The sequence below is a fragment of the Clinocottus analis genome, unplaced genomic scaffold, assembly GCF_023055335.1.
Source record: "Clinocottus analis isolate CAN_PGR_092001 unplaced genomic scaffold, fCliAna1.0.p SCAF_5, whole genome shotgun sequence".
Classification (NCBI taxonomy): Eukaryota; Metazoa; Chordata; class Actinopteri; order Perciformes; family Cottidae; genus Clinocottus; species Clinocottus analis.
The window spans coordinates 1,428,577-1,443,865 of record NW_027176207.1 but is presented as its reverse complement, the minus strand read 5'-3'; the positions used below and the strand labels follow the sequence as shown (position 1 = coordinate 1,443,865).

Here is a 15,289-nt window from a genome sequence, read left to right as displayed (position 1 = left end):
GTGGCGCGATGTGGAATCCAAACGAGCGCACCGCTGTGCGTAATTACGCGCGCATTTAACGCCAATCAACGACGCCGCCACGTGCTTTCCGTTTAATGTAAACTCTGCGGTGTTTGTACAGCACACACAGACACACACACACACACACACACACACACACACACACACACACACACACACACACAGACGCGGCCGCGCCTTTTTTTCAGTCAGACTGAAATTGTGGAGTTTTTGCCAGAATGCCCAAAATAACTGGATATAAATAAATATAATATTGTTTAGCTTTCGCTTTTGGCTGACAAACACATGAGATCAGTGTAAAAGCTAGTCATATGGATATTAGTTTTAAAGAGAGGAAAAGTCTCATAATATTCCTGAGAGCCAGACCAGGTTTGATCCAATGGCACATTTTTATTGTTTTACGATATTTCCATCAAGTATTACCTGCTGCAGGAATGTGTGTGAGTAGAAAAGGTGTGATGTGTGTGAACACTTTTCCAGTCAGCCACAGAGGTCCTCAACCCGCACAGAGCTGAGTGCAACATCACAGCTGGAGCTTCAGCTCAGCATCTTTGAGTCAAAACATCACCTGAATGTTTTTTTAAAAGTAAATAACTGAATATGAAACTTGACAATCTTTTATTGAGCAATAGTCATCCACCAGGCCTCTGACATCCGTAAATAGAAAACTGCACACGCTGTTCAGGATGCAAGTAAATAAATAAATAACACTCTCAAACAGGGCTTCTGCAGATGGAGGCGTGTGTACATCAAACCACAGAGAAGAGCTCTTCTCTGACATGTAAAAGTCCTCATCTCCATCATAATTTAACACGACAATGTCAATTATGTATGTTTTGCAAAGCAGCTGCAGAACCATGTTGTTGAGTCTCGATGGAAAACCTGAAGAAGACGCAGGAGGCGGTTCCGTTCGGTCCATCCGGTGATCCTGTTTCCACCGCGGCCGCCGGGTTTGTTTGATTTAAATTCTTAAGACTGCAAACAATTAAAGATGAAAAATATAAAGGCTTCAACTCTTTTCAAACCGTCAGTTCAGAAAACTCTCAGCTCCACGAGGAGAACCGGTCCGGTTCTTTAAAGCAACCTTCCAGCCCACGGAAAACAAAGTTGACCCAAAGTTTGTTTCCACGCGGCGCCACCGGAGCTTCTGATCCACGAACAGATCATCAGCAAAAATAACATGAGGCTCTTTTCTACTGAGTCTTTCAAAGTCAACAGAGAGAGATACAAATAAATAAAACAGTTCTGGATCCTCTCTCATGCTTGATAAGTGTTCTGCAGCACAGAGTGTGTGTGTGTGTGTGTGTGTGTGTGTGTGTGTGTGTGTGTGTGTGTGTGTCTGTGTGAAGCAGAGGCCCTCTGGACACCTGAAGAAGGTGACGCGTTTCCTCTCTGCAGTCTCCGAGGCCGCGAGCAGCTCCGTGACCGTCGTGACGTTTCTCCTCGCTCACGTTCCCGCCGGCGTGCGGGAGGAGAGTCCAGCTGCAGCGCTGCTTCTGTCCGGAAGGTGAAGGTGGTGCGTGACGGCGCCTCCAGCTCCTCCGTCCGCCCGTCAGGTCTCAAAGTACTTGTAGATCTGAGAGACGTACTGCATGACGCTCTGCCAGTCCGGCCGGTCCGTCTGCATCAGCTCCTCCATGTCCTGCAGAGACCAGGAGGAGAGGAGCAGCAGCGTGAGGTGAAGGTGTGGAGCGGCGGTGGGGTTGTCATCGTTTGGATTGTGTTTTATTTTTAATGTGAAGATGTGAGCAGCGTTATGAAGAAGTCCCTCTGAGGAGAGTCTGAATGCCATGAATGTGAAAGTAGAAGAGATGTAATCACTTCACTCGGTGACGGAGTAGACAGACAGGTGGTGCTGAAGGGATTTACATGTGTTTTTCAGTTAGTAGTGGTTTCTTATTTGCATGCTTTGTGTGTACTTTCATTTTCATTTTGATATATTTTTAGTTATGTCGTGTTTTCCATTACTAAATACTGACTGAATGAGGCTGAACGTTGACAAAAGAAACCTGTGAAAAGACTAGAAGCTGCTGTTTGTCACGCTGTCTCTGACCATCAGGTTAGCTTACGAGTCTCAATGAGAAATCTCATAAAGAAACATCTTTTCTTCAGACGTTCGACTGTCTGGATCAAGTTATTTACTTCCTGAGGGTTACCTGAGCGTGAGTTTACTGTGTGGAGCGATTCAGGACAAATGAACTGCTGCTCATGCTGTGGGCTTCAGAAGATGCACTTCAGCTACTGTGAGAGGGGAAAGGGAAGTATCTCTGTGAGTCAGACGCTGAGTCTTCACATGACTCTCTGCAGACTCACACACAGCTTCAGTCCAGCCCCTCCCATGATGTCAGACCTCCTGACGGGGAACCGTCCGCTCCTCTCAGGCCGTCTGAAGCTTCGCAGAAAGCAGCGATAGAAAAGTTGAAAGTCATCGGCATGGGAACCAGATTCCCGTCTCTGGAAACCGACCGCGAGCAGCAACGGATAATTAATAAGTAGTGTGACCTTTGGTCTCAGTGAAATATTTAAGCCTAATTCACTTCCTCGCTGACGTCCAGCTGGCTCCACATTGAGAGCAAAGCGCTTTCTGAGTCGTATCAGAGCAGAAGTTCTGGTTGGATGTCTTCTTGGTGATGATTCTTCTGCTCTCGACCCTCAAGAACATCAAACTGTTCAGTTCTGGTTCCGTCACATGAGAGATTTCTGTTTTTTTCTGTCTTGGTTTTTCTCAGTGGTTGGAAGTGGGCGGGGCTTAGTTAGAAACCGGTGATGTCATGAGCGTTCCAGCGCCAATAAAGATTCAACACAACATTTCGGTCCACATGGATGTCGGGTGATGAGGCCGCTGTCGACCCGCTGAGATGAAACTCACGCATGAAGACGATGATGAAGAGTATCACCTGAGTCTGTGAGCTTTTCATAAACAATACAACTTCAACTTTCCCGTTGTTTCTCATCGAGTATTCAATATGTTATTTTATGTTTCCCTGCAGCTTTGAGGAAGAATCCACCCGGAATGGAATGTTTTGACATTTTGATGTTTATTTAGAAACTTGTGGAAGGATTTTGATGAAAAGGTTCCCACACGTGTGTATAAATACACGTAGATGCTCGTGACACAAGAGACATGTTGATGTGTGATCCCTACAGGTGCTTTTTTAAATGTTTTATCTGTGCCAGAGTCGAGCTAGCGCCCCGCTTCCTTCTTTATGCTAAGCTAAGCTAACGGTCTCCAGGCTCTAGCTTTGTAACAGAGGTATCTCTTGTCAACAGACTTATGAAGTTGGTTGCTTTCTCTCTTGATGCAAAGCGTCGTAGGTTTGCAGCTCGCCGCCGCCGGCTCGAGGCAACCCGGCGAGAACGGACTCGGTAACGCGGTGAAGCTCAAGACCGTCAGGAGGAGAGACCATGAAACGTCTGAGAGGCGTCGCACATCCTGAGATGTCTAATCAAACGGTCCAGGTCCATTTGGTGTTATCTCTGTGTGCCATCTGTGTGTGTGTGTGTGTGTGTGTGTGTGTGTGTGTGTGTGTGACAGCTCAGCTCACCAGAGAGGGTTTGATCCCGATGCTCCCGGCGGCCTGGAAAGCCAGGGTCAGATTCCGGTCCTGAAGAAAAACAAATCATTGTGCGTTCAGACACCGTGAAGCTGCAGCAGCACACATGGAGGTCTGGACGGCAACACGTACATGTGTGACCCCACACACACACACACACACACACACACACACACACACACACACACACACACCCAGGAGACCGTGCAGAACATACTTGGCCTCAGCTTGTTTGCCTTCAGGGGTTTATTGTGTTACGATGTTCTCTTCATAGTTGTGAAGCTGCACATTCCTTTAGATTTAGCTTCATGCTCCTGATGCGACTTCAGACTTTTGTATCGTCACTTGATGACAATTAGTTTTAGCTCTTGAACGCCCCCCCCTCTCTATTTATAACCTATAGTCTAACTGTCACATTGTTTGCTTAACACGTCCACGTTAAAGGGCAGTAATGGGATTATTGGGAGAACAGATTAGGAGAGGTCGTGTTTGGGCCTCAGGAAAAGTCATTCAGCGAGAGTTATTAAAGCCAACAGGCTCTATTGAATTATGCAGAGACGTGTGTGTCGTCGGCTCACGCGCTCACACACACCTTTATGACTCATCTGTTACGCGTGTCAGGTTGGAGGTGCAACCTTTAATACTAAATGTTGGCACACTACGCCGTGAATTATTGATGACGTATTTCACCTGTGACATACTCTGCTATGCCTTTTTATTATGTTTCCGAAACAAACTATGCAATGACAGTTAGGAACACGACACCATGATGTTTATGACACGATGCACCGCGACATTCATTTCAGTGAAGAGTAAAGTTAAAGCTGCACCAGACCTCACCGTTCTGATGAGAAACCACATGTGAACAGTAAAGTAAGGTTTGGATCCAGTGTTGGAGATGTATGTGTGTGAGGGAAGACGTCACGTGAGCCTATGAGGAGAGAGCGTGTGCTTGATATGTTTAGTGTGTGTGGCATGAACACAGCACATTGGTTTCCCATCACTTTGAGGTCTGCCGTGCCGCTGAGGGGCTGAGCGACCTGTTGGAGTCGTCCTGTACTTCCATACCTTGTCCTGGCTGAGGAGCTCGTGGTAGGGGATGTGGGCGGGCAGATACGTGTGCAGGAGGGCGCAGAACGCCAAGCCGTCGCTCCAACTGCTGCTGAAGTTGGTCACGTCAATATTCTGTCGACGGCAGAGGAGACAGAGAGGAGACAGAGGGCAGTGGAAAAAAACATAGAAGTGACAAGCGAGTCAAAATCAATATGGCATAATGATAATGCGCTTAAAGTGCGCATAATTTGTGTCAGAGAGCAAATGGCCTCTTGACAACGTGAGCGGGCCGTGAGAAGAACCCGTCACAGAACCACAGGAAACAAAAGGTGAACGCTATTGTGTGCCGTTTCCTTTGGGAGGTTCTGCTTCTTGGATGCCGATGCTCAGTGTGTGTGTGTGTGTGTGTGTGTGTGTGTGTGTGTGTGTGAGGAACGTGCATCGCAGCATGTCCAGCGGTTCTGCTTCTGTTTGCTATTCACGGAGCATCGTCAGCCCGTACTCTGTTTGAACCGTATTGAGGGCTGATGAGAGCAGAGTTCAGAGGAAAGACAACCTCCGGACCATTGTTTGTCGTCGCAGGCTCACTGTGAGAGAGATAAGTTATTTCCGGTGTCTTCTTGTTTATCAATCTCATGAGCTTTCTGAATGGGCTCACAGTGGACTCCCACACAGAGCCCCCGCTGAACCAGGGGAAGCTGCAGAGGTGGAAATACTGTAAAGCAACGTATTGCTGCCAACGTGAGCGGGAAGATAAAGCCAGAGTCAGAGTCAGAGGACCATGCAAAGGCAAAATGTCATGACAAAGCATTTAATAGTTGGATATTTCAGTCTGGATTGATTGGTGGACTGATCTAAAAACTGATCCATGCGTGCAGACTTCAGCCTGTTTGCATTAAACTGCGTCTCCATTGATGTCTGTGGGCAGATGTGTCACTGACTGTCTGGATGCGAGAGAAGAAGCCGAGCTGTTGCGTCCTCCACAAAGCAGAAGCTAAACGTGCTGAAGACTGAAAGGGATTAAACACAAGTTTTAATGTTTAATGTGTTTGGGATAAACAGCATAACTCATCTCTGGGTCCATCAGTGTGTCTGTACACAAAGCAGAGAGAGAGAGATGCTGAAGATTGTGAACGCAGCGTGTTGTTGACCGGCTCTGAGCCACTGGTCTTCCTCCACTAGTCTTCCTCCAGTGGTCTTCCTCTAGTAGTCTTCCTCCAGTGGTCTTCCTCCACTGGTCTTCCTCCAGTGGCCTTCCTCCACTGGTCTTCCTCCAGTGGTCTTCCTCCAGTGGTCTTCCTCCAGTGGTCTTCCTCCACTAGTCTTCCTCCAGTGGTCTTCCTCCAGTGGTCTTCCTCCAGTAGTCTTCCTCCAGTGGTCTTCCTCCAGTGGCCTTCCTCCAGTGGTCTTCCTCCAGTGGTCTTCCTCCAGTGGTCTTCCTCCAGTGGTCTTCCTCCACTGGTCTTCCTCCAGTGGTCTTCCTCCAGTGGTCTTCCTCCACTGGTCTTCCTCCAGTGGCCTTCCTCCAGTGGTCTTCCTCCACTGGTCTTCCTCCAGTGGTCTTCCTCCAGTGGTCTTCCTCCACTGGTCTTCCTCCAGTGGTCTTCCTCCACTGGTCTTCCTCCAGTGGTCTTCCTCCAGTGGTCTTCCTCCACTGATCTTCCTTCAGTGGTCTTCCTCCAGTGGCCTTCCTCCAGTGGTCTTCCTCTAGTAGTCTTCCTCCAGTGGTCTTCCTCCAGTGGTCTTCCTCCAGTGGTCTTCCTCCAGTGGCCTTCCTTCAGTGGTCTTCCTCCAGTGGTCTTCCTCCAGTGGTCTTCCTCCACTGGTCTTCCTCCACTGGTCTTCCTCCAGTGGTCTTCAGCAGCAGGACAATAATTAAAAATCTCTTTGAGTCACTGCAGTGATTGGCACGTTTGTTCTTTGTGATTCGCTCGTCTGGACCGCAGTTCGCTCACCTCATCGCTGTGTTTCAAGGTGAGAGCCTCCTGCCTGCTGGAGACACACTCAAGGTCTTATTAAATGTTTTGTTCAATGATGCAATGTTTTTTATATATTAACCTTTTGGAAACGGTGTGAAAATCTTCCCGCTCTCATTTTAAGTCCCAGCATGCCCCACTCAGACAATCGTTTGTAATAAAATATGTAACTTTTCCATTTTTGAACCGATCAACACAGTTTCTTCACTGAAACTCCTTCCCAACAGGACAAGACTTTGTTTTATTGTGTTTTTTGTTGCAGGTTCTGGTTCTTTAGGTCCTAATCTTTACTAAAAGGTGTCTTATTGACGCTCCAGGAGGCTTTTTTAGGGAATCTGGCTCATATCATGCTGGATGTTCATAGTTACCATCAAAATGTCTTTTAGAAGTGATTTTTTTAAGCAAATATACATTTTTTCCCCAAGACTTTGCTGAACAAATACATACAATAAACACAAGTATTGGAATTAATTTGGGGAAAAGAGGTCTGGAGACAAAATGGTTCCACTTTTTTTAAACGAGTTAATACAGTAAATATTTAGCGATGTTACTGTTAAAGATCTCCCAAAATGTGAACATGCCCGACATGATGAAAATCTTAAATCTGATTCGTTATAATGAATGAGATAATGACTGTTGAGCAGCTTCAGGGAGTCACCAGAGGACCCCAGGAGCAGCTGGCTCATCGGCATGAAGACACACTACCATTCGTCTTGCGATGCAGTCGATCTTCACGTGACCAACAACCACCCGATCGGCCACAAGCGTATGATCATCTCAAGGGAAACGATCAGAAAACTCCCGTCATTATATCTTAAAAAACACTTCATGCTCCATAATGAATTAACAGCAACTTTTCACACGAAGCCCTTAAGTGATCTTCATCCTAAAGATAACGTTTTGATGGTGTGAGGGCTGGACAGCAGCGTCCGGATGCTTCAGTCTCCTCTCCGTCACTCAGTGCCCGGCTGTTATGTCTGGAGGGCAGACTTGTGCAGTCATGTCATGTCACATTCCTCTCATAACTCCCCCCGTGTCTCTCTTCGCTGGCTCATCAACAGCACTATTAGCACTGTGTGTGCAGACTGACACACACACACACACACACACACACACACACACCCTCTCTCTCTCAGAGGCAGTGATAGGGTTCGTCAGACCTCACAGACTCTTAGACCGAGATAGACGACAAAAACGACAAATCAGCAGATAAGAGTACGAAGGTAGATTTGTGTCTTTATTACTCGAGCAAATTTCTTGTTTGTAAGTAAATTATCTGACTGCAAATCCCAAATCTTTGCTCTCAAAAGAAAAATCTTTGCTCTTAAAAAAAAATTGCTCTAAAAAACCCCGCTGTAAACAAAAAAACACTCCAAAAATACACACTCTAAAAAAAAACGCTCTGAAAAAAAACGCTTAAAAAAAACGCTTAAAAAAAAACGCTCAAAAAAAACGCTCTAAGAAACAAACATTCTAAAAAACAATAAAAAAAACACCCTAAAAAAAAAAACGCTCTAAAAAAATGCTTTAAAAAAAAAAACGCTCTAAAAAAAAACGCCCTAAAAAAAACGCTTTAAAAAAAAACACTCTAAAAAAAACGCTCTGAAAAAAAACACTGAAAAAAAACTCTCGAAAAAAAAACGCTTAAAGAAAAACGCTCTAAGAAACAAACATTCTAAAAAACAAACGCTCTAAAAAAAACGCTTTAAAAAAAAAAACGCCCTAAAAAAAAAACGCTCTAAGAAACAAACATTCTAAAAAACAATAAAAAAAAACACCCTAAAAAAAAAAACACCCTAAAAAAATGCTTTAAAAAAAAAAAACGCTCTAAAAAAAAACGCTCTAAAAAAAAACACTGAAAAAAAACTCTCTAAAAAAAAACGCTTAAAAAAAAACGCTCTAAGAAACAAACATTCTAAAAAACAAACGCTCTAAAAAAAACGCTTTAAAAAAAAAACGCCCTAAAAAAAACGCTTTAAAAAAAAAACGCCCTAAAAAAAAAACGCCCTAAAAAAAAAACGCTCTAAAAAAAACACTCTAAAAAAAACGCTCTAAAAAAAAACGCTCTGAAAAAAAACTCTCTTAAAAAAAACGCTTAAAAAAAAAACGCTCTAAGAAACAAACATTCTAAAAAACAAACGCTCTAAAAAAAAAAACACCCTAAAAAAACGCTCTAAAAAAAATGCTTAAAAAAAAAAAAACGCTCTAAAAAAAAACGCTTTAAAAAAAAACGCTTTAAAAAAAAAAACGCTCTAAAAAAAACGCTAAAAAAAACACATTCTAAAACAAAAAAAGCGCTGGAAAAACAAAACACCCTAAAAAAAAACACCCTAAAAAAAAAAAACACCCTAAAAAAAACGCTTAAAAAAAAAAAACGCCCTAAAAAAAAAAACGCTCTAAAAAAAAACGCTCTAAAAAAAACATTCTAAAACAAAAAAAGCGCTGGAAAAAAAAAACGCTCTAAAAAAAAAAGCTCTCAGAAAAAAATATTTTTGGGGGAGTAAACATTTGGGAATTGTAGTCAGATAATTTACTTACAAACGAGAGATTTGCGTAATAAAGACACAAATCTACCTTCATATAAGAGAAGCTGCAGAGTGCAGTTGGAACACGTGTGTGTGAGAGTGTGTGTCCGGGCCCAGAACCAGGACCGGGCAGGTGGGTGTGTGGGGGTTGTGTGTCGGGGTTGTGCGTCGTTCGGGGGGGACAAGCGGGAGAGGCGTGAATGCTAAAACAGCAGCGGACAACAACAGCTCTCTGGGAGCCGGCTCGGAAAAGCAAACACAGCATCAAGCGACAGGAAGCGTCTCACAAAAGGCAGAGCCGAGGCTTTTGAGGGCTCAGAGAAAGAGAATTTATGAGAGAGAGAAGCAGGGGATTGTACAGAGGATGACTGGACAGGGGAGGAAAACAAGAGTTAATGTCCAGTTGATTTACATCGGCTTGTGTTTGCTGCGGTGGGAAGCAGATGAGTTCTGCGGCGGCTTCAGCAGATGAGCCTTGAAAGTTTCATTAGGGAACAAAATGTAGACAAAGACGAGCCATACGAGAACGGGCCAATGCTGCACGACTGATTCTCTCTGTTTTAATGAGCACAAGAAACACACGGCTCCATTGAAAGATCTCTCTGACGTCACTAGAAGCAAGCAGCGACTTTAGAAACTGCTCGTGGAAAAGTGGAGAGCGAGGTTTCTGTGGATTTAATGTAGTGTTTGCTTTCTATATCGTTCACAAACATGCAAACAGAGCTGAACCAACGATCTCTTCTGACTATGGAGGCAGAAAAGAGCGTCCACTTCCCCACATGTCTTTCAATAATCAGATTACAAAAGTATGAAATGATAAAAACAGAGAAAAGCAGCAAGTCGTGAAAGTGAAGATGGAGTATTATTTTTGAAGAGAAAATGCCTTCAACAATTAATTGATTGCTGACGGCTTTCTTTCTGTCAATCAACTAATCAGTTGATCGATTAATGACGTAATCATTTCCTTCCTGCGTGAGACTGAAGCTGCAGAGGACGTTGAAGAGCGAGGGCGGCTCGCTGTAAACCATTTAGAGATGGCATTCCCAGACCAGCTGGACGCCAGCCGAGCGCTGGAAGCAACAGGACAGCAGCTTGATGCCGTTGTGCGGCGGTGGGAGTTAAGTGTGTGTGCCCTCTGCCGCCACGTGTGAAGCTACTGGACGGAGGAGATGTGTGACACACGGCTTGTTAAAAAGACATCGGTCTGAAGGGTGAAGGCAGGAGACGTCAGCGCCACCTGACTGATGAGCCTCAGTATGTTTCCTGTCACAGAACCTCGCCGCCTCACCTCGAATGAGTCGGGCGACGCGAGACAAACGAGCACGAAGGAGACGCCGGGGAAGAAACGAAAAGGAAAGAAAGAAAAGAAAGTTTGACATGAAGGAGCGGGGGGAGAACGCCCTCATGTACCACGACATGAATCACCGCCATGAGCGATGGCCGGCTGAGAAGCAGGCGGGGGGGAAGGTCGCAGAGCTGCTGGAGCTTGATAGCGCTGCTCATCCTGTCTATACATGGGCTTTAATGGATGTGGTGTGCACACATGACAGGATAACGAGTGGGGAGGGCGACCAGCTGCACTGATGCTCTCTGACAGATCTGTGGAGGAAAACGTTCACCGACGACAACAACATAGTCTGAATTTACATTGTTATTATCTAGAGGAGCTGAATGTCATCACAGCTGGAGCCTTGATTCATTTTCTGACTCTCAAACTCATTTCTAATCTTTGCATCGTGGATCACCGGTACGTTAAGAAGTGATCCTCCTGCTTCTAGTCCTGCTGAGCGACACTGAACACATCCTGGATCTGTTCTGTTAATGTTCTCATCTGAGTCAAAGTCTGCAAATCAGACATGTTGCACAAGATGTCATGATGTCATGATGTCAGGGTTTCTCATTCTGGGCTTTCTGTTGCACTCACGCCCGGACAAACCTCCAGTTTCTATTCCAATCTGAACCAGATATTGTTTAGTTATCAGGATTACTGAGGATTTTAAGGAATAAACAATGCAGCGCACTTCTTAATAACAACTGTCTTCTGTTATTTTACACTCGCAGCACCACCACTGCTCATCCTACATTCTTGAAATATACATTCACGGCTTCTCTTTGAACTCCAAACCTCTTCCCCTCCTCGATGGCCGACCTCCATTCCACACTCGCTTTGGGGTCTATTCCTGCCTTCAATGGCTTTGTGTGTGTGTGTGTGTGTGTGTGTGTGTGTGTGTGTGTGTGGGTGAGTGTGAGAGTTTCCCAGACGTGGCCGGATGAGCTGTGCTGTGTCAGGCCCAGCTGAGCCGCATGTTCAGAGCCTTTGCTCATTGTTCCCATCCTGAACAAACAGCTTATTTATTTTGGTTGGGCTTCTATGGTTAATTGAGAAAAACAAAAAAAGTTTAAAAAGTGTCCGGAGCCGTCCTAAATTAAGACATCAAAGAGTCTGATAAATATACAGTAGGAGGCCGGCGTGTTTTCCAGCTCACCGGACGTTCTAGAAAGCTTTTACAGAGACTTTTGTGGAACTTGAAGCGCAACAAAGAAAGCATTTTGATCAACTACGGTTTCAGAAGTTTAACATAAAAAGAGAGATTTTGCAACTAAAAACTGTGAAAGTGGTCGACTTGCTCTGAGGTCACAGCGCCGTGTAATCCAGCTGGTAAAGAACCACAATGTAAAGACTTTGCGGCCGTGAGAGCAGGAAAAGGACGTCTGTAAAAGTCACAAGACATCCCGCTACAGGCCTTGAAACCGCCTTGAAGACCAGCGCAACACAAGTTGTGTAAAAGCTCGTGTTTCAAGCCTGAGTCCCGTCCAGCTCTGACGTGCACACAATCCCTGGTGGACGCCAGTTTCCTGTGAGAGGCCCTCCTCTCCCACAGGGCAGAGTCCATCACAGCGAGCTGAAGGTCCTCGCCCATCGATCGTTCCTGGAATCTGACATTTTGTCGCGTCGGAGCGAACCGGACATGGCATCCTCTGCGTTGTGAGTGTTTCACGCGGCTCACGTACGCGACCGCTGTGAGGGGCTCTGCGTGGCCGGGCGGTGGAGGCGGCGCTTCATGCTCCACGTCCTCCCTCGGGGGCACGGCGCTCTTCTGCGTGGTGACGGCACAGTCGCCTTCTCCATCTTACGTGTCTCTCCATAACCGTGTTATCTGTGGCGGTCCAGGGACCCGCACGGCAGACCAGAACCAGAACCACGAGCGTTTAGCTGCCAGGTATGCTGCACATGCCAGGAATTTGTCTTGGCGGGCGGTGCGTACATGAGACAAACAACAACAAACAGCACAGTGCAAGAAATATAAACATATGCAATTTACAATAGAATATAAAATATTCAAATAAAGTGCAGAGACAAACAGATGACAGTAATATAAACAAGTGTTATGTAGGTGGATGTGAAAGTGTAAAGTGACATGTATTTAAATATGCGGTATGAAGGGCTGTGCACATCAACACACACACACACACACACGTACACAAGCATACACACATGGCTCAAGAGGATGCACGATTTAAAGCACGTAGGCCATGGTTCCTGCTTTCATCCTGTTTGTCGCTCTTGTCCCCGGTATGCATAGAAGAAGAAGATAAGCGTTCGCAGCATCACACCTCACATGGATCAACACGGTGACACTTCATTCTTGTGTTTTTCTTTTGTCCGTCACAACCTGCTCTGCCCTCTAATGTAATCTTCTCCATGTGATGAGTACAAGCACTCAACTCTCTCATCCCTTTATTGATCGCAGTAAACAGGCTAAGTGTGACACCAGGCTTTGTGTCCCCGCTATAATCACATAGATTTATCGTGCCCTCGGCAGCTATTTGCATCTAAACATCAAATAACCCGCCGACCTGCTGACAATAGCTCCGGTTTTCTGTTTCACTTTAATTACGCTGCTGTTTGACCAACAGGTCCTCCGACAATGGGGCCGCAATCACGCCCGGCGCGGAGCCGAGCCCGGCGGGGGGCCGAGCCCGGCGGGGCCGAGCCCGGCGGGGCCGAGCCCGGCGGGGCCGAGCCCGGCGGGGCCGAGCCCGGCGGGGCCGAGCCCGGCGGCGCTGAGCTCGCCTCGCGGCGACGCTTCTGTCTGGCAGACGAGCGCGACGCGAGAGCGCGTTATCAAAGCAAACAGCTGCCTCCTCCAGGTGACCATTAATAATGGAGCCTGAAGAGGCCGAGCATAAATTACAACCAAACTTAAGAGCCAATTAGAGCGGCGCCGTCACCTCTTTGACCTTACTGCTCGGCAGAGAGGAGAGGAACTGCAAACTGCAATTGGGCGTATTGACAAAAGGCAACCTCCCTGACCTTTACCAGAGCAGAACACTAGCATGACGGGGAGCAGGGAAGACAGGCAACCGGGATGTGCTCGTGTTCCAGCCGACCGCCGCTCTGTCCTGGAGCTACACGCTGTGACGGATCAGGCGGTCTCTGGCCATTAGGCCTGTAATTAGTGGCTTCCATGTGGCCGGCGGCCTCGTAGCGCCGCAGCAGCTCGACCTTTCTCCAGACGTGAACAGTGACGGTAACCTTTTGCCGACGCTCGCCAGACTGCAGCGCGGGTCTGCGGTCAGACCGCTCGACCGGGCTGCGTTTACTGCGACGCACAAACACCGTAGAGTGTCGCGCACGCACACGCGCAGCCGAGGAAGCTGCAGTCCCTGTGGAAGGTGCTGGAATTCACCAGAAAAAAAGATAGAAATCCCAAGAGGTCAAAAACAGACGCGCTCATTCATCTCTGCTGGGAAACTCACATTCATGCACAAAATATGATGGAAAATATTTTGCTCAATACAGATGTGTCAACGTGTGAAGACATCTTTGACTCATCTGCGTCTCTTCATCAATCACCATGATGACACCATGATAATGTGTTACTTAATACTAGCAGCTGCATGTTTGTGGACCGAGACAACAAACAGGTTTGTGAAAACAGACAAAAGTTTTAGAAACAAGTTTGCTGGAAACTCATTGAATGCACATCTTATCTTCTTCTCTAATTACGTTTATTTTAAAATATATACTTTTAAAGTACTGTAATCTATTCGTTATTGACTGTATGTATCTAATATTGTGCTATGATTATTGTTTTTATTATATTTTTCCTCTCATGTTCAACGTACTTGTTGCAATAAACGCTTCCAGCTTATAATTATGTCTGCAAACACGTGTGCATCATGATTAACTGCTCTGAAACAATATAGAAATGTACAGTCACACATATAGTTGGTGATGGTTAACTGCCAGATACTCTATGAATGAATCCATTTCCATGTCGGCGCATGGCACACCGGGAGACAAGGCTCACCTGGAGACAAGGCTCACCTGGAGACAAGGCTCACCTGGAGACAAGGCACTCCTGGAGACAAGGCACAAGGCGAAGGCTCGGTCCTCCAGCAGCGGACCGGCTGAGCCAGAAGGAAACGCTCCTCGTCGCCAAATCTTCTTACTGCATTCCTGATACTTGTAAATAATCACGCTGTGTCGCTAAGCCCTTTGTGAGAGGATCACAGATTCCATACGCAACTGGAACTGAGGCTCATGGAAGGTTTCATGTGGACCCAACTGTCCTGAACTGAACTGAGATCAGATACAAGGAGCCGTTTGCCTTTTAGCAGACCGTCTACCAGAGATGAACGACCTTAAAGTACTTTTTATTTTAGTATTTTTAATGCAATGCTACTGCAAAACTTCTACTGCACTTCATTGATTTAAGTCATGTATTTAACATCGTAACATTTGATGAACCAATAAGATATGACACAGGTTTGTAGATTAAAGTATCCTCCACAAGTCCAGTATTTAAAATGAGGTTCACCTTAAGAACATTTTCAATCTCTCTCTCTCTCTCTCTCTCTCTCTCTCTCTCTCTCTCTCTCTCTCTCTCTCTCTCTCTCTCTCTCTCTCTCTCTCTCTATATATATATATATTCCTCCATCACTGACTCTTACACAGCGCAACTTAAAATGCCTGCAGACATCATGCCGCATGACTTTGTTAAGCCTTTTTAATCTCTTTTAAAAACATGTGTTGAACTTGAATTTGCATAGTGAAAATATTCGCCCCCGTCTTTGTTCCATATGAGCTGAATTTCTTGACATTGTCCGCTCCAATAATTCAGTTTCCTGTGAGTCTTCCTTAAGTAAATGAGCA

The 15,289-nt window shown here is 45.8% G+C and overlaps 1 protein-coding gene across 5 annotated transcripts in view; it reads right to left on the bottom strand.

Moving 5' to 3' along the window:
• Window positions 1-391: 391 nt before the first annotated feature.
• specc1 (sperm antigen with calponin homology and coiled-coil domains 1) overlaps window positions 392-15,289 on the bottom strand; it is a 61,602-nt gene continuing 46,704 nt past the window's right edge. For all 5 annotated transcript variants that reach the window (XM_068599900.1, XM_068599901.1, XM_068599902.1 and 2 more), the window contains 3 exons: window positions 4,644-4,760; window positions 3,567-3,626; window positions 392-1,663 (listed from right to left, as the gene is read on the bottom strand). In XM_068599900.1, coding sequence (XP_068456001.1) covers window positions 1,574-1,663; window positions 3,567-3,626; window positions 4,644-4,760 — 267 coding nt within the window. In that variant the 3' untranslated portion in view covers window positions 392-1,573. The remainder of the gene's footprint in view (window positions 1,664-3,566; window positions 3,627-4,643; window positions 4,761-15,289) is intronic.